The sequence below is a fragment of the Hippopotamus amphibius genome, chromosome 2, assembly GCF_030028045.1.
Source record: "Hippopotamus amphibius kiboko isolate mHipAmp2 chromosome 2, mHipAmp2.hap2, whole genome shotgun sequence".
In the NCBI taxonomy this organism is placed as follows: domain Eukaryota; kingdom Metazoa; phylum Chordata; class Mammalia; order Artiodactyla; family Hippopotamidae; genus Hippopotamus; species Hippopotamus amphibius.
The window spans coordinates 148791921-148815871 of record NC_080187.1 but is presented as its reverse complement, the minus strand read 5'-3'; the positions used below and the strand labels follow the sequence as shown (position 1 = coordinate 148815871).

At 51.2% G+C, this 23951-nt stretch overlaps 2 protein-coding genes across 6 annotated transcripts in view; one reads left to right on the top strand and one right to left on the bottom strand.

The window, feature by feature from the left end:
* The window catches only part of IL16 (interleukin 16), a 111172-nt gene extending 100740 nt beyond the window's left edge, over nucleotides 1–10432 (top strand). For 3 of the 4 annotated variants that reach the window (XM_057720895.1, XM_057720897.1, XM_057720898.1), the window contains 5 exons: nucleotides 1085–1253; nucleotides 3311–3412; nucleotides 6735–6993; nucleotides 7232–7357; nucleotides 9964–10432. In XM_057720895.1, the coding sequence (XP_057576878.1) occupies nucleotides 1085–1253; nucleotides 3311–3412; nucleotides 6735–6993; nucleotides 7232–7357; nucleotides 9964–10157 (850 nt within the window). In that variant the 3' untranslated portion in view covers nucleotides 10158–10432. The remainder of the gene's footprint in view (nucleotides 1–1084; nucleotides 1254–3310; nucleotides 3413–6734; nucleotides 6994–7231; nucleotides 7358–9963) is intronic. The other variant, XM_057720896.1, reaches the window with a different exon arrangement.
* A 64-nt stretch (nucleotides 10433–10496) lies between these two features.
* STARD5 (StAR related lipid transfer domain containing 5) lies at nucleotides 10497–23304 on the bottom strand. 2 transcript variants are annotated; one of them, XM_057720899.1, is made up of 6 exons: nucleotides 22987–23304; nucleotides 22255–22304; nucleotides 21765–21897; nucleotides 18589–18706; nucleotides 17537–17630; nucleotides 10497–12698 (listed from the first exon to the last, which is right to left on the bottom strand). In XM_057720899.1, exons 1-6 carry the CDS (start codon nucleotides 23083–23085, stop codon nucleotides 12551–12553), a joined length of 642 nt encoding a protein of 213 aa, XP_057576882.1. In that variant the 5' UTR covers nucleotides 23086–23304; the 3' UTR covers nucleotides 10497–12550. The 2 variants fall into 2 exon arrangements, with proteins under 2 accessions (XP_057576882.1, XP_057576883.1); XM_057720900.1 differs by lacking the exon at nucleotides 17537–17630 and having other exon boundaries at nucleotides 22987–23302.
* Nucleotides 23305–23951: the final 647 nt, after the last annotated feature.

Genomic DNA, 23951 nt, shown 5'->3' with positions numbered 1-23951 from the left:
CGAGCTGGTTCCTTCCGTATGCTCACCCTCGGTTTCCTCCTCAGTTGAAATTAGGAGCTGGGTGAGACCTGCTCCACAGAACCGGGGGCCTCCCAGGGGTGCCCCAGAGCTCCTGCTGCAGGGCTGGGGCTTAGTCTTCCCTCTTGAATCGAAACAACTCTGCACTGATCAGTTTTATGTATTATTCTTATACTGCTGAGAAATGTTTGAGACTCGCTGACCCAGAAGTTCCATCAGGTTCCAGCGAATGGGAGGGAGCAGCAGCTATCCTCCAGGACACACCCGGAGCAGGCGCTGAAAAGCCGGACCAGCTCAAGCCTGAGGGCTGCTCAGTGGTAGAACTGTAGCCTTTAACATTTCCGTTTCCCAGGAGCTTGCTCTTTCTGGCTCGAGAGTCTGTTCTCCTTCTGGAACTGCAAGGCTCGCTGTTACAATTTACTGCTGTGAGACCCCTTCCACTTTTAGCAGTACAGGTCTGCCAATCAGAGGGAGGAAGCATCCTTATCACCAAAACTACAGTTTCATGCAAAATATAAAGTATCATTGCAAAATAGCTATGGGTACCAAAATGAGTTCAAAAGAAAAAGGAAGGCCAGCTGTTAGCTAGGTGGGCACCGTTTGTAGTGATTAGGTGCTAAGGTAGGATAGGTAGGTGCTGACAACATCTGTGAAAGAGGCCAAGGTGAGAGTGTGTGTGTGTGTGTGTAAAAGGATATCAGTCTTTGTGGCCATCTAGGTACAGATTCATCCAAAGCATTGGTTATACTCTGGGGTGAGGTGTTGCGGCTTTGAACACAGATTTTGGAGTCAGGCACACCAAGATCTGTGATTCGAAATCACAGATTTTGGCATTTCATACCCATGTGACCATAGACAACTTATTCCCCCTCCTTAAGCCCCAATTTCCTCATCGCTGTAGTGGAGGGATGCTAGTATCTATTCATAGATTTGTTGTACCAAATAAGAGAATGAACATTAGCCACTGGAACAGAATAGGTTAGTCCTGGAATAGATAATTACGCAAAGGATGTTATCTCTTATTAATGTCATGATTCATACCATGTGCGGGTCCTCCCTGTGAAAGCCTTTCAGAGCTGAGAGAATACACAGAGGGTCTCAGTGAGCCCACAGAAGCTGACGACTTGGACCACTGTGCCGTTCAGTCCGGTCAATCTGTTATCTCCCTGCTGAGCTCTGAGGAGTTAAAGAAGCTCATAGAGGAAGTGAAGGTTCTGGATGAAGCGACATTAAAGGTAGGTTTCTTTTATAAGCACTTACAGAGATGAAAGCCTTGCTACGAGCAGTGTGGTCACCTCAGTTGGTCTGGAGGGGAAGCCGTGCACATCGCCCCGGGCCCCTTGAGGTTGAGAAGGCAGTTCCCAGGGGCTGACACCAGACTCAGGTTGTGTCCTGCCTGGGCCAGGGGGGCTCTGTATCACTGGACCACAGTAAGACCTTCCCATGTAGGGAGCTGTGTAGCTCGTGAAGTGCTTTCAATCATAGACTTAGTGTATCTTCTTGACCATTTAATAAACGAGAACGGTGAGGTTCAAGGTCGCACGGCCTAGGTTTTCTGTCTCCACCTTCTGTGCTCTTTCCACATCCCACGCGTTGCCTGCCCGGTGCGTCTCCAGGGAGATGCTGGGTGGAAGCGAGCTGTCCGTTGTAAGTTCTGACCTCTCGCCTGACGTCTTGCCCTGCACACTGAGAGGTGACGGATCCCCGGGCTTGCAAGGGTTCCCACACTTCAGTCAAGTCATTCTGAAAGTCCCACTTCCCTCATGCCTTCTGAGCACAGCCCAAAGGTGCGTGGAGAGGAAGTGGCCAGGCAGAGCTGGGGCCTGTTCTGCTCAGACGAGCATGGGCTCAAGGGCTTCCCACTCCCCTGGTGCACGCAGGCTTTTTGTGCTGGAATCACCCAGACTGGGATGAGAGGATGAGGAGGCATCATAGCTGGTGTTCCCTGGATCCAGGGTGTGGGTGAGCCTGAGAAGGCGCCCTGGGCTAGGATTCGTCCTCTGGAGCTCTCACTCGTCCCCTGTGCACTGGGACCATCGTCCCCAGGGCCTGACTCAAACGAAACAACAGAGGCAGAAGCACTGTGTTAAATACAAAGAGCGGTCCTGACTGGGGTGTTCCTGGGAGAGCATTTACTTTCCAACCGGACAAAGGGCTCTGACGGGGCAAGTAAGCTGATACTCGGGTAAAAGTTGGGAGATTTGGGCCAGTGCTGGGGTAGAGACGGGACAGGGAGGTCCATTCATCCCTTCATCCCTCCTGGGTCTTGGGGACTCCAGGTCAAAGGGTCAGAGAACCAGCTGTGTGGCAGATGCTCTATTGGTGCCAGAGCACGTGCATTCTTTGATGTGAGGTTATGCCCTTGCCCCAAGGCACAAACTGGTGGCCTGAGAGCTTGCGGGTATATTTTATTTGGTCTGCATGGTGCTTTTTAAAAAGTATTATGTTCTAAATGTTATCAGACCTGAATCAAACCCTGGATTTCTGCTTACTCTCTTTTTATAAAGGGAACAAATGATCTTGCAGCACTGGGTCTGCATTGCTGTGTAGCCGCGAGTCCTCTTGGGCAGATGTGCTCTCAGTTCTCTACAGTTCCCATTGCTCACATCTGCCCATTTTGCTCTTTTAAATGATCTGCCTGGGCCCTGTATGCATTTGAGTTTGAGACACCCCCCCACCCCGCCGCATGGAGACCAGAATGAGGGTCTCTCTCAATGCAAAGGGATTATTCTGGCTCCAAGTGAGCTCAGCTGTGTGTGCCTGGGTGGGCTTGTGTGTGTGTGTGTGTGTGTGTGTGGGCACATGTGTTCTAGGCGGGGAGTCAGCTGGGGTCTTTAATGCAGCTGCTGTGCCCCTTGGAGCAGCATGTGTAAAGACAGAGCAGACAACTTTTACAAAACAGCGCTACCCCGGGCTTTGCTGACCCAAAGTCCTCCAGGCTGACCTCATCTTGTCCCACACCAAAGTGGCAGAGCTGTGTTGCCCCACACACTGGGATTTCCAGCTGGCGTAGTGGCACCCAGCCCTGTCCATACAGATGTGGATGGGGATGGGGTGCATAGGAGAGGAAAAGAACTCTACTGGTTGCCTTACTTTTTTTTTTTTCTTCTGCGCTTCGCATGACTCCAGAAAATACAGTCTTCTGTTTACAAATTATGAAATGGGTTTGACATGACTGGGAGCGTGGCCAAGCTGGGATTTGAGATCAGATCAGCCTGATGTTAGAACACCTGCTAAATTATTCACACCAGTGCAATAAAATGTTTTTTAATATATATATTTCCTTCTGCAGCAATTAGACAGCATCCATGTCACCGTCTTGCACAAGGAAGAAGGGGCTGGCCTTGGGTTCAGCTTGGCGGGAGGAGCGGATCTAGAAAACAAGGTGATCACGGTGAGTGGCCCAGCCATGGGGGAGCATCAGACCAGAGGTGATGGCCCTGGGAGGGGAGGGCACTTACCAGGAGGGTATCAGAGGAATGCGTGACCCCAGGCCACAGGGTGGGAGATTAGGGCAAGAGCTTAAGATCCTTTTCAAGAAGCATAGATACCATCATCTGTGTGTCCCTATATTCAACCCTCATCATGATCCTTAATTTTAAAAAGGTCTCTGTGTACACAAAACAATTTTAATTTAACAAAAGAAATCTGAATCACTTGTGGAGCTTTAAAAAAAATTACAGGCGTCTCAGCCTCAGTCTAGAGCTATGTTATCAGAATTTCTTGAGGTTGAAGCCTTCACGCCTACATTTTTGAAAGTTTTGGAGGAACATTTAAAAAATTCAAACCCACTAAATGTCACTGCATTATATACTTTCAAAAGGTTAATTGCATGTAAAGTGAATTTCACCTCAGCAACAACAAAATAGGAAGAAAATTCAAAGCCAATTTTATTCAGTGTCATGTCTCTTTTGGAAATAGAGACCAGTAAAATGTTGGCCACCAGCATTTAGATGAGAATGATTTATGACCACAGGGGCCTTCATGGAAGGCTTTACGGCCAGGATGGAAGACCTGGCTATGATACGTAGCACAGCACAGCTAGATGGAAAGAGGCCTCACCTGGATAGAAAGAGGCCTTGGGAAGGCAGGTCCTATACAGGACGCTGCTTTCCTGGGTTTGCCCACTGGGAGATGGGGGATATTAACATGGGTGATTTCGAAGCGGATCTGAGGGCAGTGGGGCCCATGTGGAAAGATCAGGAAGCAGTTCCTGTCCCTGTTCACAGAGCACAACCCAGGATGCACCTGCGGCTTCAGATCTCACAGTCCAGCCCCCTGCTGTCTCAGGACCAGCTACGGCCCAGGGTGAGGGTAGGGAGGGCAGCGGCCCAGGATCATCTGCATCTTTCCCTGTGGACCCCATTTTCCTGGCCTGCACAGTCTGACCAGCATTGGCTGCTGCCCTCCCCACGCTGTAGGCCACCTGCACCTCACCCACTTGGCTTCCGGTCACCCCATCTTCAGGGACCCAGTTGTGACACGGCTGCCCCTTCTCTCCAAAGCTGAGTGCCCTGGTGTCACACCACGGCTGTGTTGTCTCAATATATCCTTCACGTGGACTCATCTGAACTCCCTTGCCTGGCTGAAGACGAACCCTCCAGCTCACAGGAGCAGCCAGTGTTAAAAGCACAACCCCCCACCCCCACCCCCCGCCCCACACACCCACACACCCCGGCAGTGGTAACTTGGCCCGTTCCTATTGGTCATTTCAGACTCAGTCGTGTGCGAGCAGCAACTTCCTTCTTTTCAAGCAAGCTCTCTACCACAAAAAGCACGTAAAACCAATGAGGACCTCTTTTCCATGCTAAGCACACAGCACAGCACCGTAAAGATGCTCCTGATGGTGCAGTCTGCTTTCTGTTTGAAGGGAAGAACAGAGAGCTTGCCTGTGGGAATAGTACTCTGGATCTGTGGGTCTGCCCTTGAGTGGGGACTTTTCTGTACCCCACTGGGCCGCCACCCCTGAGACACTGCCTCAAAAACCAGGACCAATGCACACTGGCTGATCGTATGCGCCAGACTTCCCCTTTCTCCTTCCGTGTTTGAGATCTTCCTTTCCTTTCCAGAGTCTTTAAAAGAGAACTAACGTTGAGCGCCGCCCATGATCCAGGGCAAGCTGGGCTCTCACTGGCATGTTCAAGACATCGTCCCCACACCTCTGGATGGGGGATTGGTGGCGTGCATGCTTCATTTATAGAGGGTGGGCCGAGATGCAGGGCAGAGATTCTGCTTCCTACTTGTGTCTTATAACCAGGGGATTTTGACCACATCTGACCCCATAACAGACTTTTTCTAACACCGAAACCGTTTAGAGAAACAAAGAACCTTGTGCAGCTGATAACAGCAAAACAACAGGTTAGTGATCGCCCACCCATGCTGTCATTCAGTCCTTTTAATTAAGCATATTAGAATTTACATCATTAAAAAGGCTGAGGCAACCACTACGGAGCCCACACACCGCAACTACTGAAGCCTGCGCGCCTAGACCCCGTGCTCAGCAACAAGAGAAGCCACTGCCCTGAGAAGCCCGTGCACTGCAACAAAGAGTAGCCCCTACTCGCCGCAACTAGAGAAAGCCCGTGCATAGCAACGAAGACCCAACGCAGCCAAAAATAAATAAATTAAAAAAAAAAAAAGGCTGAGGCAAACACATGAGACTTTTTTAATCCCACAAATTTTTCAGAAAGGAAACCGCAGCAGGAGGTAATCCCTTTTAACTGGATAAAGGACCAGAATTTCTAGGGGAGGAGCTTTAAAAACATCTAGACTTCTGAGGATAAAAATTCTGCATTCTGCAGAAGATGGGGCCTGAGAATTTCTCTATGAAAAAAGGATGCTTTGCGAAAACATTTGGGCATCACTGTATTATACGGGCTGTTCTTAGAGAATTATCACACCAATTTGTACTATAGAGTCTCTAATATTTTTTTAAAACTGTAGACATTTTCAGAGCTTGTGTTTTATCCAATGTTCTTAATTTTATTAGACTTTAGAAACTTTTCTTACACAATACCTATTAATATGGAACAGAATCAGTGCTTGAAGAAAATTACTCTGGGAAATGCTGATGTAGAGCACATAAGTAAAAGATTTTTTTTTAAGCTCTTTATTGGAGTGTTATTGCTTTACACTGTTGTGCCAGTTTCCGCTGTACAACAAAGTGAATCAGCTGTATTTATACATATATCCCCATATCCCCTCCCTGCCACGACTCCTTCCCACCCTCCCTATCCCACCCCTCTAAGGCATCACCCATCATCGAGTTGATCTCCCTGTGTTATGCAGCAGCTTCCCACTAGCTAGCTATTTAACATTTGGTGGTGTATATATGTCAATGCTACTCTCTCCCTTTGTCCCAGCGTCCCCTTCCCCCCCCTCCCCTACCCCGTGTCCTCAAGTCCGTTCTCTGCATCTGCATCTTTATTATGAGGAAAAGATTTTAACTGAATGTTAACTAGGAGTGTAGTTATGTAGTCTAGGACGTTGTGTTGGAAAGGGCTCTGAGGGCCACTCTGGCCATTTTTGCCCACGATTTCTGCTCTGGGTGGAGTGGAGGGAATGCTGGACGGCAGCCCTGATCTGGGACACATTTCATTTTATTTTCTTTGGCCTAAGAACCTGCTGGGTTTGACCAGCTGGTTTGGATTCTCCTCCAGCAAGAATCCGGATCCGATATGGGGGTTGCTGGGTCCTGACCTCCTTCTCTTGCTCAGGTTCACAGGGTGTTCCCCAATGGGTTGGCCTCCCAAGAAGGGACTATTCAGAAGGGCAACGAGGTTCTCTCCATCAACGGCAAGTCTCTCAAAGGGGCCACGCACAACGATGCCCTGGCCATCCTTCGCCAAGCTCGGGACCCCAGGCAAGCCGTGGTCGTCACAAGGAAGCCGACTCCGGAGGCCACACCCGACCTCAACTCCTCCACAGAGTCTGCGGCCTCAGCCTCTGTGGCCAGTGACGTTTCCATAGAATCCAGTAAGTTCCCCCGGCTTGGGGGCAGCCCCATGGGCCGCATCGCCTTTGGACACACGAGGCCTGTGCCGGTGGGGCTGCATGGCCCTGTGGCCCTGGAACGCGTGGCCTGCCTTGCATGTCCCTGGGATGCACGCCTGGGTTTAGCCGGGCACATGCACAAGTTCGCAGGCAGTATTGGCCGGGCTCACTCAATGCTCAGGGGGAGAGCGTCCCTCACGAACCCCCTGTGTTTTCTCAGCAGCAGAGGCCACAGTCTGCACGGTGACCCTGGAGAAGACCTCTGCAGGCCTGGGCTTCAGTCTGGAAGGAGGGAAGGGCTCTCTGCACGGGGACAAGCCTCTGACTGTTAACAGGATCTTCAAAGGTGTGGTGTGCGTCTGCCTCTTGGCCTTTGCTCCAGCTGTGGATGTTGGGCCAGGCCCGCCGAAGGCTTCTTAGCACTTTCTAGGCCGTGTCGGTTTCCCACAACCCCAGGCCCTTTCGGGAGGCAGGCAGACCTGTCAAGGACTCGACTTTGCTTTTTCTCCTTGTTCTCCTTGGCTCAGACATCCCCTTAATCCCTCTATTTTGCTGGGTCCTTGCAAGTGACCCACCCTGGGCTTGGTTCAGCTTGGCAGGGCCGGGACTAGGGTGAGGCAAGTGAGGCACTCTCCTGGGTGCAAAATTTAAAGGGGCACTGAAATATTCAGTAATTAGGATACATACTATTGCAGTGCAATATTTCTTTAATTAATTAATTAATGGGCTGTGTTGGGTCTTCATTGCTGCATGTGGGCTTCATCTAGTTGTGGCAAGCAGGGTCTACTCTTCGTTGTGGTGCGCGGGCTCCTTATTGCCATGGCTTCTCCTGCTGCAGAGCACAGGCTCGAGGAGAGTGGGCTCCATAGTTGTGGCGCACGGGCTTCGTTGCTCCATGGCATATGGGATCTTCCTGGAGCAGGGATCGAACCTGTGTCCCCTGCGTTGGCAGGTGGATTCTTAACCGCTGCGCCACCTAGGAAGCCCTGCAGTGCAATATTTTTAAAAATCAAAATTAATTCAGAAAGTCCACAGTGAACAAAATATCAAGTTGAAAATACAGAGTCTGACTTTCCACTTGCACAACTCAGCCTTACTCACCTCACCCTAATCCTGGACCCATCATCTCCTACCTTTGTTCAAAATTTTGAGATTTTGGGGAGCAAGCCAGTCCCTAGTGGGGGGTCACTTGTGTTTTCCTAGGAAAATCACGAATGGCCTGCAGCTATCACATGCAATCACCCCTGATTGTTCCCTGCTTCTCAAGCTGGACCCCCCCGAGACACAGAGCAAGGAGTTGTGGACAGGGGTCACAGGGGGTCATGTGGCTTGGGTTCTGGTCCAGCTCTGCTTCTAAGTTGCTGAGTGACTGTTGCCTTCTGGGCCTGAAGCTCCTTATCTATAAGAAGAGGTGTGGGTGTGTGTCTGAGGGCTCTCAGTACTGAGACCCAAAGGCCCTCCCAGCTCTGCTCCCTGTTCCCTGGGAGTCCCCACTGCAGACTGGTTTTGTTAGCAGGAGATCAGCTACAGCTGCTGAAACCCAGTGGGGGTGGACTGAGGCTCACATGGACTTTCCCCCACGAATCCATGTTGACTCCAGTTCTGGGAGTTTTTTATTTTGGCTGTGTGGTGCGGCATGCAGGATCTTAGTTCCCTGACCAGAGATCGAACCTGTGCCCCCTGAAGTGGAAGCGTAGAGCCCTAACCAGCAGACCACCAGGGAATTCCATGGGAAAGATATTTTTAACTTTTGAAGGTCGACTTGGAATGAGCATAGGGCTCAAAGTCAAGAGATCGGGGTTCTAATGTTAGTTCTGCCGCTGATGGCAGCATGACCTTGGACAAGTCACTTCACCATGTTTGCTTACATGGGGATGAGCCTGCCAGCTGCAGGGTGACGTGGGACCAAGGGATGTGGATTCTAGAGCCAAAAAGTCTGGGTTCAAACCCAGACCCCACCACTCAGCAGCTCTGAAGCTTGGGTGAGTTACTTGAGTCCTTGGTTTCCTCCCACATGAAAAGGGAATACTAACAGAGCATACCCCATAGGACTACTCCATAAATGCCAAGTGTTAACACCATACCTGTTATATATAAGTGCCTAATATATTTTAGCTATTTTGTGTGTGTATGTGAAATGTCTGTTTAGATACTTGGTCCATTTTATTTATTATTTATTTATTTATTTGCCACACCACACAGCATGCAGGATCTTAGTTCCCTGACCAGGGATAGAACCCGTGCCCCCCACAATGAAAGCACGGAGTTCTCACCACTGGACCGCCAGGAAAGTGCCTAGCTATCTTTTATTATGATCTTCACTACCATTATCTTTTACTCTTATTCAATATTTGCAAATATCAGTGTCAAACAGATGGGAAATTTTCTTTCAACCTCAGCAGTAGAGCACTCTTTCCCTACGTAACTTGGAAAGAGTGGGAACCGTATGTGATTATATCCTCTTTCCATGGACCCAGGGGTCTTCTCCAGGCCATTCAGAGCCAAAAGCACTGTGAAGACTGTTTCATGAAAATCCCACCAGCTCCATTCCCGTACTACCCAATGCCTGGCCATCTCATTAGGGGGAGAGAGACCACCTGTGAGGGGGGTGGGGTGTTGGGATGATGTCCGAGGAGGCTTAGAGGAAGACTCGGTTCCCGAGTCCTCTATGAACTGTGGAAGTCTCCCCAGCCAGGCTGTGGCTTGGAGCTGCCTGATATCTCCGTTCTCTGGGGACAGGACGGGCCTCACCTCTCCCCAGGGCCACAGAGAGCTGGAGCCTGTGTGCCAGCCTCACAGTCACCGTTCTGTGGGAGGTGACTCATTTTAGAATGACCACCGAGCTCCAGAGGGATGGGCGCCAGTTCCCTTCTGAGCTGTCCTGGCTCCCAGAGACCAAGGTGCTTGTTCCTCTATCACCCGTGGAACCCATTCTCTTCTCTCTCATCCCAGGGGCGGCCTCAGAACAGAGTGAGACTGTCCAGCCAGGAGATGAGATCTTACACTTGGCCGGCACTGCCGTGCAGGGCCTCACACGGTTTGAAGCCTGGAACATCATCAAGGCGTTGCCTGATGGACCTGTCACGGTCGTCATCAGGAGGAAGAGCCTCCAGTCTGAAGGGACCACGGCTGCTGGAGACCCCTAGGCCCAGCGCCACTGCTGACGCCGAAGCCAAGTACACGCAGCTGCCCACAACTGCTAATTCTCAGGGTCACTGCTAACCCCACGCCGATGGGGGAGAGCACAGGCGTGCTTCCCGGTGGCTGCCTGCCCAGGTCTGGACCTTCTGGGACACCACCCAGTAAGGGTTGTCCCAAAAGTTAGGGCAGAGTCACACTGGGGTGGCTAATACAAACTACAGACTATGTCTAGAGAGAGCTTAGTGATAATACTGTGGTGCTGTAAATAAAATGGATATATGACAGCCGGATGTGAAATCCATGTCTTGCTGTGCAGATTTTCTAAAGACTATCACTGTGTAATGATCCACTCCAAACCGCAACCTTTGTTTTTCCTCATGACTGCAATAGTGGCAGGCTTGGAGGGTGACAGGCTTGGAGGGCGACAGCTTGAAGGGTGATAGCTTGGAGGGTGACAGCTTCAAGGGTGACAGCTTGGAGGGTGGCAGGCTCGGAGGGCGACAGCTTGGAGGGTGGTAGGCTTGAGGGTGACAGCTCATCCTGCTCCACTTGACATCAGCTGGTGCAACTCAAAGGCCGGATGCTGGAACCACCGGAAGGGTCACTCACTCACACGTCGGGCTGCTGACATTGGCTGCTGGCTGGGGATTCAGCTGGAGCTGTAGGCCTGGACATTGCAGGCAGCCACTCCCTGTGGCCTGGGCGTCCTCACAACATGGTGGCAGAATGTCCCCCGAGAATGCAAGAGCCAGGTAGGAGCTGTATCCTTTTAACGACCTTGCCTCATACATGAAATAGCATCACTTCTATGCCTGTCAGTCAGAGCTGCCACAAGCCTGCCCAGGTTTAAGGGGAGGGGAGAGATTCCTAGGGCTATTTTTGGAAAATACAGTCTGGAACATCATCAAGGCGTTGCCTGATGGACCTGATGAGTTGATACAGGTCAGTGCCCGGCACAAGGTAGGGACCTGGTAAGTAAGACTTGGGGAATGAATGAATGAGATCTAAGTACCTTTAAGAGTTCCATGAAGATTTCTTGAGAAGAGGGAATTCGCTGGATGATCTTCATGGCATGATTGTGGGATCTGCAGCTGCATTAGAGCCCAGACAGGAGGCTTCCTAACCCCTTGACACTCAGCTTTCATGTTTTAAAGCTTGCTCAGACCTCAGCACATTCAGGAAACAGGCACCCCAGGACTCAAAGGGAAGCAAGTTACTATGACACAAGGGGAATGTTTTCCATCTGGAGGCGCGAAGGCTGAGGACTCTGGAAATTTTCTGCACAGGGTGCTAGTAACCTGAGAAGCCACAATACGAGAACACTCTGGTCAAACCCAAGACGGGCCTTCCTCACCAGCAAAGTGGTGGGACCGTGGAGGAGACTGTGAGAATTCCACACAGGATCATGTGGCCCTGACCAGAGCGAAGGAAAGGGAGTAGTGTGGCTGCTAAAGCCCCTTCCAGGTGGCAAGGCTGTGCTCCCTGGTTCTGATGATGTAGCGAGCTGGGCATAGCCCGTTTGGGGGTGTGTCATCTTGCAGCAGACCCTAGAGGGGGGATTCCAGCCAGCACTGCTGGGGGTGGGCGCACCCGCTCTTCCATCCTTCCTGCTGACAGCAGGATGGCCCCACCAGGGCCTGGAGACCAGAGGACTCCTGCTCCACCTTCTCTAACAGAGGACAAGAAAAGGCAAATGCCCAAGGGAGAGAAGGCTCTCCTCACAGTTCCAACGGCAAGCTCACTCAGCCCAGAACCAACTCCAGAGTGCTGTCTGGGGCAGATTCAAACTGCCTGGCTTCACTGGGGTGCATGAAATTTAACTCATGCAGGGGAAAAAGAGAGAAAAACGATTTGAATCGAAGAGACAACAAAAGAAGTATTGAAAGTGTTTTTTCCTGAATGCTTATCTCGTGTTCTTAAACATCATTTTCCCAGTTGAGGTCTCTGAAGGGGGAACGTCTGGCACAGCATCAGAAACACACATCCGGGAACCTGGGGCACAGGACTGAGAGCTTGGATGCTACCCGGGGGCTGGGCCAGGTTTTCGAGATCCATGGTGATTCTTCTCAACAAACAGGAAAACGTGGCCTCTGAGACTGACCAGCACACAAAGCCTTTGGACCTGAGTGCATCACATGGTGCCCGGGCAGAGTCCCTGTCCGGTGGCCGGGAGGCACTTGGGGGCACCCTGCTGGAGGAAGGGTGCTTGGATAATGGCAGCCCCGTCCGAGTGGAAGGAGCAGATGGGGTCGGAGCTGTCCCTGGTTGACGTCCCCAGAGATGAAATGGCCATCGGCGGGTTCCAAAGGAGCCCGTGTTCTCCCAGGCTCTCTGGCTGTGTCCCAACAACGGCAGCTCCGCCCGAGTCATGGCAGTTCTTGGCCAACCAGCCAGGACGTCAGCCGTAGAATTTCTTCACTGCTTTCTGGAGGTTGGCGTAAAACCCAGCCATGCTGCGGGGGAAGAAGGAGTCCACCACGCCCTGTGGGAGGTAACCGCTGAGGTCGGTCTGGAAGAACGTGACCAGGCTGGTCTTGTCAGGCTCCCTGTGAAAGCAAGGGCAGGGCTGTTAGGCATCTGGAGCAGAGGGACGGGGTAGAGCAGCAGGGCCGGCGGGGAGTGTCCCGCCCGGGGACATGGTCCGCACCCAGGGATTTTGCTGGGTTCACTGGACCTGCTTTTCAGGATGGAAGCACGTCCTCTCATGGATGCTTCCATGGGCCTGCCAGGCTATTGAGGGAGGATGAGCCCCTACTTCCAGCCCCCAAAAGGTCATTTGTTCCCTGTGCTCGATTCACTCAGCAAAGGCTTTTGAAGGACTCACTCCCATGCCAGCTCCTGGGAGGAACAGACATGATGCTGTGCTCTGTTCATTTAGGGCAGCTGTTCTCCAAGTGGTCTGGTAGCTCCTGGGGGTTCCTGACACCCTTTCAAGGGGTCTGAAAGGTCAAAGCTATTTTCATCACAGCCCTAAGATGTGATTTGCCTTTCTTCACTCCCACTCTCTCAGCGTGTACTTCACTCTCACAAATTTTCCCGTGGCCAGGACCACAAAAACCCGAGCTTTGTGGGGACCACGGAGCATTTTGTTTGAATGGAGCTGTTAACAGCTTCTGGGGGAGGTTTCCAGAGGCTACGTGAGGTGTGATATCACAGTAGACTGAATGCAGAAGCAGATATGAGCTTCTGTTAAACCTGACATTAAACAGATTTCCCAAAATGTAAAACGAGGCCACTCTTCACTATTTTTCCACTTTCGAAAAATATATTTTTCACAAAAATAATTATGTGAATATATAATACATGTATTATTGTCACTTTAAAATAAATATTTTTTAAATGTCCCAATTTTAATTTCAAATATAGTAAATATTGATGGATATAATCCACATGAACAAAAGCCCTTCGATGCCCTGAATAATATTTAAGAGTGTCATGGCGCCTTAGACCAAAACTGTGAGAATGGCTGGCTTAGAGACGAGACACGTAACCTGAGCACATGTGAAGGGGCTTTGGCTGGAGGTGGCAGAAGCCCTGAGGGAGACAGGAACATGAAACATGCCATAGACCTGGGCTGAAGTTGAGAGGCAGGGTCCGGTCACCCACCTAGCAACTCAGTTGACCTCTCTGGGCTGCAGACGTAGTGGCCTCATGGCCACCAGCGAGAGTCAGATTCAGTGAAGGGCACACATGGGAGGAGATGGGACCCAGCTTGGTAGGGACAAGGGGTTCTTCAGTGTCACCAGCTTCCCAGTGGCCAGGACGACAGAGGCACAGGCTTTGTGGGGACCATTTGGTGTTTCATTTGAATGGAGCTGCCAGCAGCAGCAGCCTCATCAGGAACCCCACAGAGCACTGCACCTGCCCATCCAATGTTTCCCGACATCCTGGAGGCCAAGGCCTGAGAACCGGAGACCCTCTAGAAGCTCACCCTCCCTCCCAGACGCCCAGACAGGGACGGGGGCCAGCAGATGGACGACAGTGTAGGACAGTGAGTGCTGCCCTGGGGGGTGGCTTTTCTCCTCTGCTCACGCCCTCTCTGTACGGAGCCTCAACTCGGGGTGGGGGGCGGGGCCCAGGCTTGCCTTTCATCCCAAAGCCTCAGCGTCATCGGACTCTAGTCCTTGCTCACCACCCCCCCGCCCCTCCACCTTTCCTGGGACTGTCCCTCTTCTCTCTGCTCCTCCTCCCCTGGGCTCACTTAAGCCCTCATACCTCTCGGCACTGTCCTCTTTGGCCTGGACAGATAAGGGAGAAAGTCTGCTCGGTGACCATGCTTTCCTCTGGGTGAGAACTGGGCTGGGTAGGGGTTAAACAGGCAACAGGTCGGGTGAAAGAGGCAAACTTGGCACCTTACAGAGTGGCCATGGTGAAGAGTGGGTTTTGCTTGGATATGATTGACAGAGCGGGCAAAGGGGGGGTGGGCTCAGAGAGATGTTGGAGTCACCTGTCTCCTCACAGAGAAGGCTGGGCTGGACCACCACTGGTCCTGGTTATAAGGGTTTGTGAGATAATGCGTGCAAAGCACTCAGCAGACTGACTGGCCACAGAGCAGGACTGCTTTAGCCCCATGCTTCTGCTGCCCCGCTACAAACACAGGCCCCCCCGACCTGGAGAACAACCAGGACCCGATGGCTCCCCTGTCAGTCGCAGCCACTCGGCTCAGGCACCACCGTCTCTCACCTCTAATTAGTCTCCTTGCTCTGGCTCACGACCTCGCCCACTCCAGAGGCATCGCAGCCCTGGACACCCAGCTCAGGGCACACCCTGCTCCAGACTCTCCACCGGCTCCCCATTCAACTCCAAGGACAGCACCCACATCCTCACCATGGCTCACGAGTCCAAGGTGCAGGCCCTGCTACCTCGGGGACCGGATCTCCTCACCTTTCCCCCTGCTCAGCGCCATCTGGCACAGTGGGCTCCATGTCACTCCCTAAATACCCCTCACCTGCCCCCACCATGGGGACTTTGGACCTGCTCATCCCCTTGCCAGGAACACACTCCCTCCAGCTCCCCCCTTTATCCTCTAGGCTCCCTGGGCTGTGCTTTGCTCAAATGCCTTATCAGGGAGGCCTTTGATGACCCCCCAGACACCTGGCTCCCCCATCCCTCCCTGGCACCTTTATCTGGTTTCAGTTTTCTCCAAATCATTTAACATCTGATCCTTACAAGTATGTACATCTGATATAATTACTGCACTTGTGTTTTGTCTATCTACCCTGCTCCCACTAGAATCTAAACTCCAAGAAAGCTTATCTGTTTGAGGGATCAATATCTAGATTAAAAGCATAGATTTGGGAGTCAGCTGCCTGGGATTAAACTGTAGCTCAATCACTTCCTGGCTGTGTGATCTTGAGTAAGTTAGATAACTTCTCTGTGCCCCAGAGTCCGCCTATAAAAAATGAAGGTAATAACAGTACCTAGAGGTGTTATAAGAATAAAAATGAGTTAATTTATAAAGTATAAAGAAGAGAATAGTGCCTGACATACAGGAGTGATGTATAAGCACTTGCTGCTGCTTCTGTTTCGATTAGTATCATTTCTTGAATCCACGGCTCCTAGAACAGGCCTATATTCACAGAGTGACGGGAACCATCAACGTCATAGCTTTCAGATCCACATAAAATGCTTTTAAGTGAGCTGAGTCAAAACCTCCACACTAGGGACTTCCCTGGTGGCCCAGTGGTTAAGACCTCGAGCTTCTAATATAGGCGGCATGGGTTCCATCCCTGGTTGGGGAACTAAGATCCCACATGCCCTGCAGTATGGCCAAAAGATAACACAACAACAACAAATATATAGATAAAACAACAACAAATGCACGAGGGTGAGTCAAAAACTATCCACACTCTGGTTATATTAAAACTTCTTTAAATTCTACCAGAGTGTGGATAATTTTTGACTCACCCTCGTGTGTGTGTGTGTGTGTGTGTGTGTGTGTGTGTGTGTATACATATATGTATATACATAAGGAACAAATTGGGAAGAGATATTTGTAACATATATACTAAAAAAATTTTTTAAAAGTCTTAAAAAAAAATCCCTCCACACTAGCTGGGTTTTGTGGGGTCTTTCTGGCTCTAACTCCCCCAGCGACAAAGTCTGTGTAATCACCCTTGCTATCTGGCATGAGGCAGAACAATACTCATCACATTGTGTGTTCTCCCCAAGGAAGATATCCATGGAATTCAGCCCCCTGAGGGGAAAGCTCTCTGCTTCTTATTCCGAAAATTCCTCTGTGTGGGAGTACAAAAATGAGTGCAGGGTGTGTGTGTGCGCGTGTGCGCATGATAAGGGGAGCTGTGTTGGATCGCAGCTATGCTATTATTTTCAATCTTATAAAGTTTTGCTGCGGTGAACGTAAGTCTGCCACAAGATGTTTGAAAAGCCAGCTGTAGCCAAAAGTGTTACACGGATGTGTGGGATGTGGGTTTTCAGTACAATGCTACGCACCAAAGCCCTTCTCCTGGGATCATGCAGTGACAGTACTGATGTCTCCCCTCCTGGTGTCTGTTTGTGGGCTGCAGGGTGACAGGGACATACCCTCAGGTATGTTTCTTTCCTTGTCAACTTGAGTGGTTCCCAGGATAAATCAGTGACTTTTGAGTTATTATTATACAGAAAGCTCCTGGTAAAGACCTGGCCATGGGGGACTTCCCTGGCGGTCCAGTGGTTAAGACTCCCCACTTCCACTGCAGGGCGCGCGGGTTTGATCCCTGGCCCTGGCCGGAGAACTAAGATCCTGCATGCAGCTCAGCGCAGCCGAAAAAACAAAACACAAAAACCAAAACCTGGACATAACCTGTGAGAAACGGGGACAGAACCATTTCTGAGCTCAGTCCTGGGCTGACGCATGGTGTGCTCTCAGAATCGCCCTTTGGCCCTGAGCACCTCCGCCTCATTCCTTGGTGAGGAGAGAAGAGCCCCGTGTGGGACACGGGGTGGGGACAGCTAAGCTCTTGGCTGCTCCAGGCTGGCGGACGGTGCTCCGAACACGGAGACGGAGACTGGGCGCCCAGGCCCTGCATGGCCAGCCTGTGACCCAGCACAGACCACCTAACCTCCCCGAGCTTCAGTTTCCTCATCTGCTAAATGGGACCGTGACATCTGCCCAACTTGCCTGGGGCTGGAGGGAGGCTTCCCCACAACAGAAACAATGACGCCCCTCCCCTCCCCCCCCCACACTTCTTTCCCACGTGCCTAGAACTTTGGTGTCTTACGTCACGGATGTGTATGTGTAGGGCTCTGTGGCATCAAGGCCTGCAGGGCGGTGAGGCATTTTTATTACTGCGAATCATCACTGATGTTGCCCTTGAGTAGAGTGTCGTCAGTTAAGCCACAGTTAGGTCTGGGCACGTCATTCAATCCAAGAGATTATCCTTACCCTGGCAGAGGCTCACAGAAGCAACCACAAGGATGGTTAAATCCTCTCACATAACCTGGCCTTGGGGGACATAACGGATGTTCCACATTGGTAGCTGGAAGACACAGCAAGAGGGTCAGTGAGCTACAACGTGGGCAGTGGGCCCCCTGCCGCTGAAGCACCTTACCGGGTACCCCACGCTGCGTGCAGACCAGTCACCTAGAGCATGAGGAGGCAGCGGGCGACCCTGCCACTTGGCCCTGAGCCCTTCCTACTGCCACCCCCCCGTCCCTTACACTCATACACACATTCACACATACTTGTGCTCACACACACACACGCACGCACACACTCACGTCCACGGCTTCCCCAAGCCTGCTGGAATATTAGAAAAAAGAGCATTTCAGACTGTCAGGCTTGGGGGTAGGAGGACAACTCTTCTCAAATTGCAGCCAACAGAAATGTGGATGTGCCCACCATCTAGCCCCACGTGGAAGATTCAGAGCTGTAGGTGCTGGAGCTTTCAGCCGGAGGCACCATGAAAAGTGCAGAGGCAGGGGACTTCCCTGGTGGGCCAGTGGCTAAGACGCCATGCTCCCAGTGCAGGGGTGCGGGTTCGATCCCTGGTCGGGGAAGATCCCGCATGCTGCGTGGCGTGGCCGAAAAAAGCACAAAAAAACCTCTGCTCCTCATGGGAAGGAGGGGAGCGGACAGCCCCACAGCCTTCTTGGGAAGGTGCTCTGTGGGTGCAGGGAATCACCGTGCCCTGGGGTTCCCTAAAGCCAAACTGTACCCCGCAGGTCTAGGGCACAAACGATGCCCCTCAGCAGGGATGAAAACAGAAATCTGTGACTTAAAACTAAAATTACTCCTGTGTGGACTCTCCCACCTCACACCTCCCTGGCACAGAATCCCCCCAAACCTGACAAGGGGAGGTACACACAGAAAAAAGGGACCCAGGCTCTGAGTGCCCCAGGGATCTCCAGCTGGTTGGCTTCCCTGAGGAACTGGGCGGGCGTGGAGGAGAGCCCGGCATCCCACGAGGGCCTCGCAGCCGCCCCGCCACCACTCACCATTGGAACTGATGGTCCCATCCTCATACGTCTTGACCAGCACCAGGTCCACAAAGTCTCTGGGAGAGATGAGCTTCATGACGGCCGAGGGGGTGGCGGTTCTGCTGACGCACAGTGTCTGTCAGAGCAAAGGGGGATCCAGATACATCTGGTGGCCGCACATCTGCTCCCTGTCCTGACTCCCCTCAGAGCTCATCCACCCGGTCCCAATACCCCAGGGTCTGGAAACTGGGAACAGCATTGACAGCAGGATGGCGCTATGACCTGCAAGGTCTAGAGTGAGTGAACGTCCCTGGACGTGCCAAGGGTCACAGGGACACACCCGGGATGTAAAATCTAGAGTTGTGACATAGGCTGCCCATGGCTGATCAGGACCACAGTGAGCTTATGTGTCAAAATGTTGTGAGAGTTGCCATTGACTAAGCACGTAGTAAGAGCCTGGCTGGACAAAGCTCTCAGTGGTCCCATGCAACTGAGAAATAGGTTTCATTAACCCATTTGACAGATGAAGAAACTGAGGCTTGGAGAGATGAAGGAATTCACCACGAAGCTCAGGGTGGAGATGAGACTTGAACAGGGCCCGGACTAGGATGAAGCAAGAGAGACCATTCCTCTCTAAGGCTGACGCTGCACTTGCCCAGCCCTGAGAAACCAACTTCCTGGTTTCCCCTAGCCCCAGCCCTGGCAGGGGGCACCCCTTGAACTTCACCCCATCTCAGAATATCCCACCAAGTCCATTCTCCCACTTTAGAAGCCAAGGACCCTCCACACCCACCCCATGCTTTATCCCATGATTCTCCTCCTCCAGCAGGACCCCGACCCTTTCAAGGTCACAAGGTACAGGTCAAGGCCGAGGATGGGACAGTCCCCAGGAGACCTCTGGGAAGCAGGCGAGGTCTCTCGCCTTTTTGTCTTTTGCCTTTGGGTGTTAAGACTCGGGGCACCATGTGTTGCTTAGAAACCTCTGACCCCAGGTATGAGACTTCCAGGTGGGCATGCAATCCCTGGCAGCACTTGAGAACTTTCCAGTGGGTTCTGGGAGCACTGGGAATCAGTTTCCAGATGCTTTAACTTCTGTGTGTCCTTCCTAGAATGACCTGCTTGAGAAGAGACTGCACCTTCATGCAGGTTCCCCTTTCCCACTTGAGAAAGGTGCTACATACCCCAGCCACCTGGAATCTTCCAATCATACCCTGTCCTAGGATGCAAAATCCCCGAGGGGGCCAAAGGGACACTGAGGGATGCTGATTTCAATATTTAACCAAGGCACTGCTCACTGGAGTTAGAATTTCATGTTTTCCCCTCTCTTAAAGTGTATCCTTTTTAAACGCCAAAGTTTTCTGTTAGAAACAAGGTAATTTTGCCTTTTCTGAATTCTGGTATTTTGTAGTAGGAATGGCAGAGGTGATGAGATTAAAAAACAAAAACACAAACAAACAAAAAACTATACAGCTTCCACTCCTGATTTCTGCTACAAAATGCATCAATCCTGAAGGAGAGTGTCTGGAGAACAAGGTGAAGAGGACATTGTTAAGAAATACTGAAGACAGCAGTGCATGTTATAATTGCAACAAACTCGTGGCATGGCTCTGTGTCTCATCCATCCATCCACCCATCTGCCCATCCATCCACTATCTATCAATCTTAGAATTAGAATATTTGAGATTTGTCAAAATCATGCTGTCATTCTGTGATTACATTTGTATTATGTTTCAAAGGGCATTAACCCATGTTTCCTCAACTTCAAGCATTTTGCAGAATTATTTGTATCCTATCTTTATAATTTTTTCCTATCTCTGGTAGCACTTATCTTTTTATTCACTTAATATTTTTAGCTAATGTGCTCACTTTTTAAAATTTAAACATTTTAAAAGGAAGCTATTTAACTACTGGAAATAAAAAAAAGTATCACGGCATAAATAAAAGACAACTACAAAATATATATTTATACAAGGCATAGTTGGGCTCTAATTCTAATTCTGAGCCTGAGGTCAGCTGTCTATTTTGTTATCACGGAGATTAGCAAGTGTTAAACAGGTGTCAAAGGCACATGAGCACCTAACTGAGTCTTTCCCCTTCAAGTTAGAGAGACTGAAGATTTGAAATGGGGTGACCTCACCAGGTGTGATTCAATTTCAGCTGTGACTGTTAAAGACCTAATATCACCTTGTGCCCCAACATTATGCGCCCCACCCTTCAGGAAACACTGACATAAACTCTTGTGATAACGAACCGAAATGGGAATTCTTGGGTCAAGGTTAAGAATACTTGTTCAACCAGTAAAGAACTGTGGCTTGATGTTTCGTAACACCTGCTATGGAAGCACTCAAGAGGCTACCATGTCCACAGATGTCAAAATCAAGACACCCTGGCAACATTTCCCCAGGGCAACTTTTTAATTTGTTTTGGCCATGTCTTTTTTTCTTTTCTCCTTAATTTCTATAATCAAAATGCAGTGGATTCTTAACACTGCAGAGGATCCCAGGGCAGGACCATCTAGATCTTTGCTGTTCAATATGGTAGCCACTAGTTCCATGTGGCTATCTAAATTTATATTGAGTCGTGAAAATTAAATAAAATTAACAATTTATTTCTTCAAACTAGACACCTTTCAAATGCTCTCTGGCCACATGGGGCTAGTGGCTACTGTGTTGAACAGCGCTGTTGTAGAATATTTCCATCACAGCAGGCAGTTCTACTGGGCAACACTAGAGTAGGTACCACACATTTTACCAATGGAGAAACTGTCATCCAGAATCTGCCACCTGGCACAGCCTCATAGCTGGCAGAGAGTCCCTATACTTTGGCCAGGACTCAACTTATTATCATGGTCCCACCAAGGGGCAATATTTCAAACTAGAGCTGATGTGTCCAATCCAGGCACTGCTCCAGCACCCTCAGAGCTCACGTCCACTCTGCACTCCTGCCTTCATCAGCCGCTGCTATGGTCTCTCAGCTCTGTTTAGGGCAGCTCTACCTCTCTGGGTCTCATTGCTACCTACCTGTACCTGGGATGAGGTTGGGTTTCAGTGTCAAGCAGTGGGCAACCTGTCTGCTGGGCACCAGGCGCTCACAGTGTACCCCCCTGGCCCAAAGGTGTCACTGACACCCGCCCCCGCCCTGCCCTCAGAGGGAACAGAGTCAGGTTACTGTCTACAGTGCTTGGAAAGACTTACATCAGTGATGCTTTCGATAATTTCAAAACTGTTCACATTCTCATCCCACTTATCCCGCAGCGTCCCAGCAAGTGGCTTCACGCAGTCCCACACCTGCGCTGGTGTCCCATTCACAATGCCTTCTCCTCTGTACCTGGAGCACAAAGAGGAATGTGACCCCGAGGCATCAATCAAACTTGTGCATCCTGGGATTACATACAGGGACTAGAAGCCATGTCTGTCACTGCTCTTTAAGACAGCCTTGCAGAGAAGGGGCTGACATTTACCAGCCCACCTCCCCTCCAGCCTGCAGAAACATATGGACAGTAAGCTTTCACAAGAATATACTTTGAGGAAACGATTTAGTTAAACACGGAAGCTTTTCTGGAAGATAACTGGCAAGCTGATTCCAGGTGCTAGGGCTGACCGGAGTCTCTTAGGAAGCAAACCCACAGAAACATCAGGAAAGGTGTGGCACCTCTGACAAGCTCTGAACAAGGCATGCACTTACAGGTTCCCTGGAAACTCCACAGATGGCCTGCAGGAAATGGAAACTCCCTCCTGTCAAAAGGCACAGAATTACAAAATTTTAGAGTTAGAAGAGCTCTTGGGAGATCACCTAGCCCAATTCCCTGTTTTATGGAAGAAAAGTCAAGAGCCTCAAGGGATGCAAATCTCCAAGGTGACCCAACTGATATGTGGCAGAGTGGGGACTAGTCCTGGACAAAGCTGCCCCCAGGAGGATGTGATGGACAAAGAGATCTTATGTGGCTGACTCAAAAAGCACTGGGGGTGGGGGAGGTTTAAACAACCTAAAAGCCACCATGCATCTTGCTTCCTCGGGCAATTTAGGTACATTTGTTAAAAATCCTAAGTATCCAGTGAGTACAGCATCCCTATGCCACCCTCCTGGGAATGCAGAGAGGGGCCTTTGCTCTGAGGAACGGAGTAAAGGCTTTGGAGCGTGGTGCTTCCGGTTCCATCCTAACTATCTACTAGCCAGGTGACCTTGACTAAGTCTTTCAATGAAAGGGACGGATACTTACCTCCCGGGTCATTGTGTGCACAACAGGCCCGATATTGTTTTAAGGAAACAACCCCCAGTGGAATCTCTTCCTCAATCTAGCTCCAGGGGATGGAATGCAGAAAACCTCCAGGAGAGGAGGAGCCTGGGGGCTTCTGGGACCCCCGGCCCCAGGGAGCAAAAGTCCCTCGACCCCTTCCTGCCCAGCTCCTCACTCACGCCTTCCCGGCAAATCTTCCAGCCTGACTTGTCTCGCCGGTACTGGAGCATCTTCTCCGCCACCGCCTCGCTTATCTGCGCGGCCAACGCCGGGTCCATTGTGCCGAGAGCTGCGCGAGGCTGCGGGGTCGCAGGTGGGGTGTGCGGTGGCGGCAGGACACCTGGGTCTTAGAGGCCGGAAAGCCGAGCCAGAGGTGGCGCCCGAAGTCCCGCCTCCAGCCCCGCCCTCCGCTCTAGGATTGGTCTAGACGGTCAAACAGATGCCGCCCTGCTCTGAGATTGGCAGGGCCGGATATCGACCGGCCCAGCACAGCAGGACGCACTCCACCCGCGCGCTCCCGAAGTGCGCTCAGCACTGCCCTGTCGGATCCGCCTCTCTCCTGTCCCAGCTCAGGGAGGGGCTATGGGGCGCCGGAACTTGAGACTGCCAGTGGTGGAGAGCCAAGTGGGCCGGGCCAGGTCGTGGGCAGCGTCGTAGGCTTGTATAAGCAGCGTGGACTTTTGTCTTGCAGGCGCAGAGCCTTTCAGCCAGGCGGGGCGATGATGCAGTTTCCATCAGAAATACCTTTCTAGGGCGGCTGTTGCAGGGGTGGAAGAGGGAATGAGCACAGAGACTGGGAGGCCAGTTTGGAAGCTGCCGCGATAATGGGAGAGATCGTGATGGCCTGGAGCAGGGGGTGGGTGGTGGGGGTGGAGAAGAGGACCCCTCGTAAAGTGTTTAGAAGGTAGAACATAAGAGATCTCTGTGATAGATGGTGGAGGCTGGAGGAGCAGGAAGCATCGTGGTTCCCACCTCCTGGCTTGAGCCATTGGTGGCTTAGCTGAGACTGAGACGAGACAGGCTGGAGGGGGAATACGGTGTGTTCAGTTCTGGGCATGTTCAGTTGGAGGTGCCAGAAAGACCTCTAAGTAACGTCCGGGAGACAATGGGATGCGCAGCCATCTGGGAGACAGCTGGGCTGTAG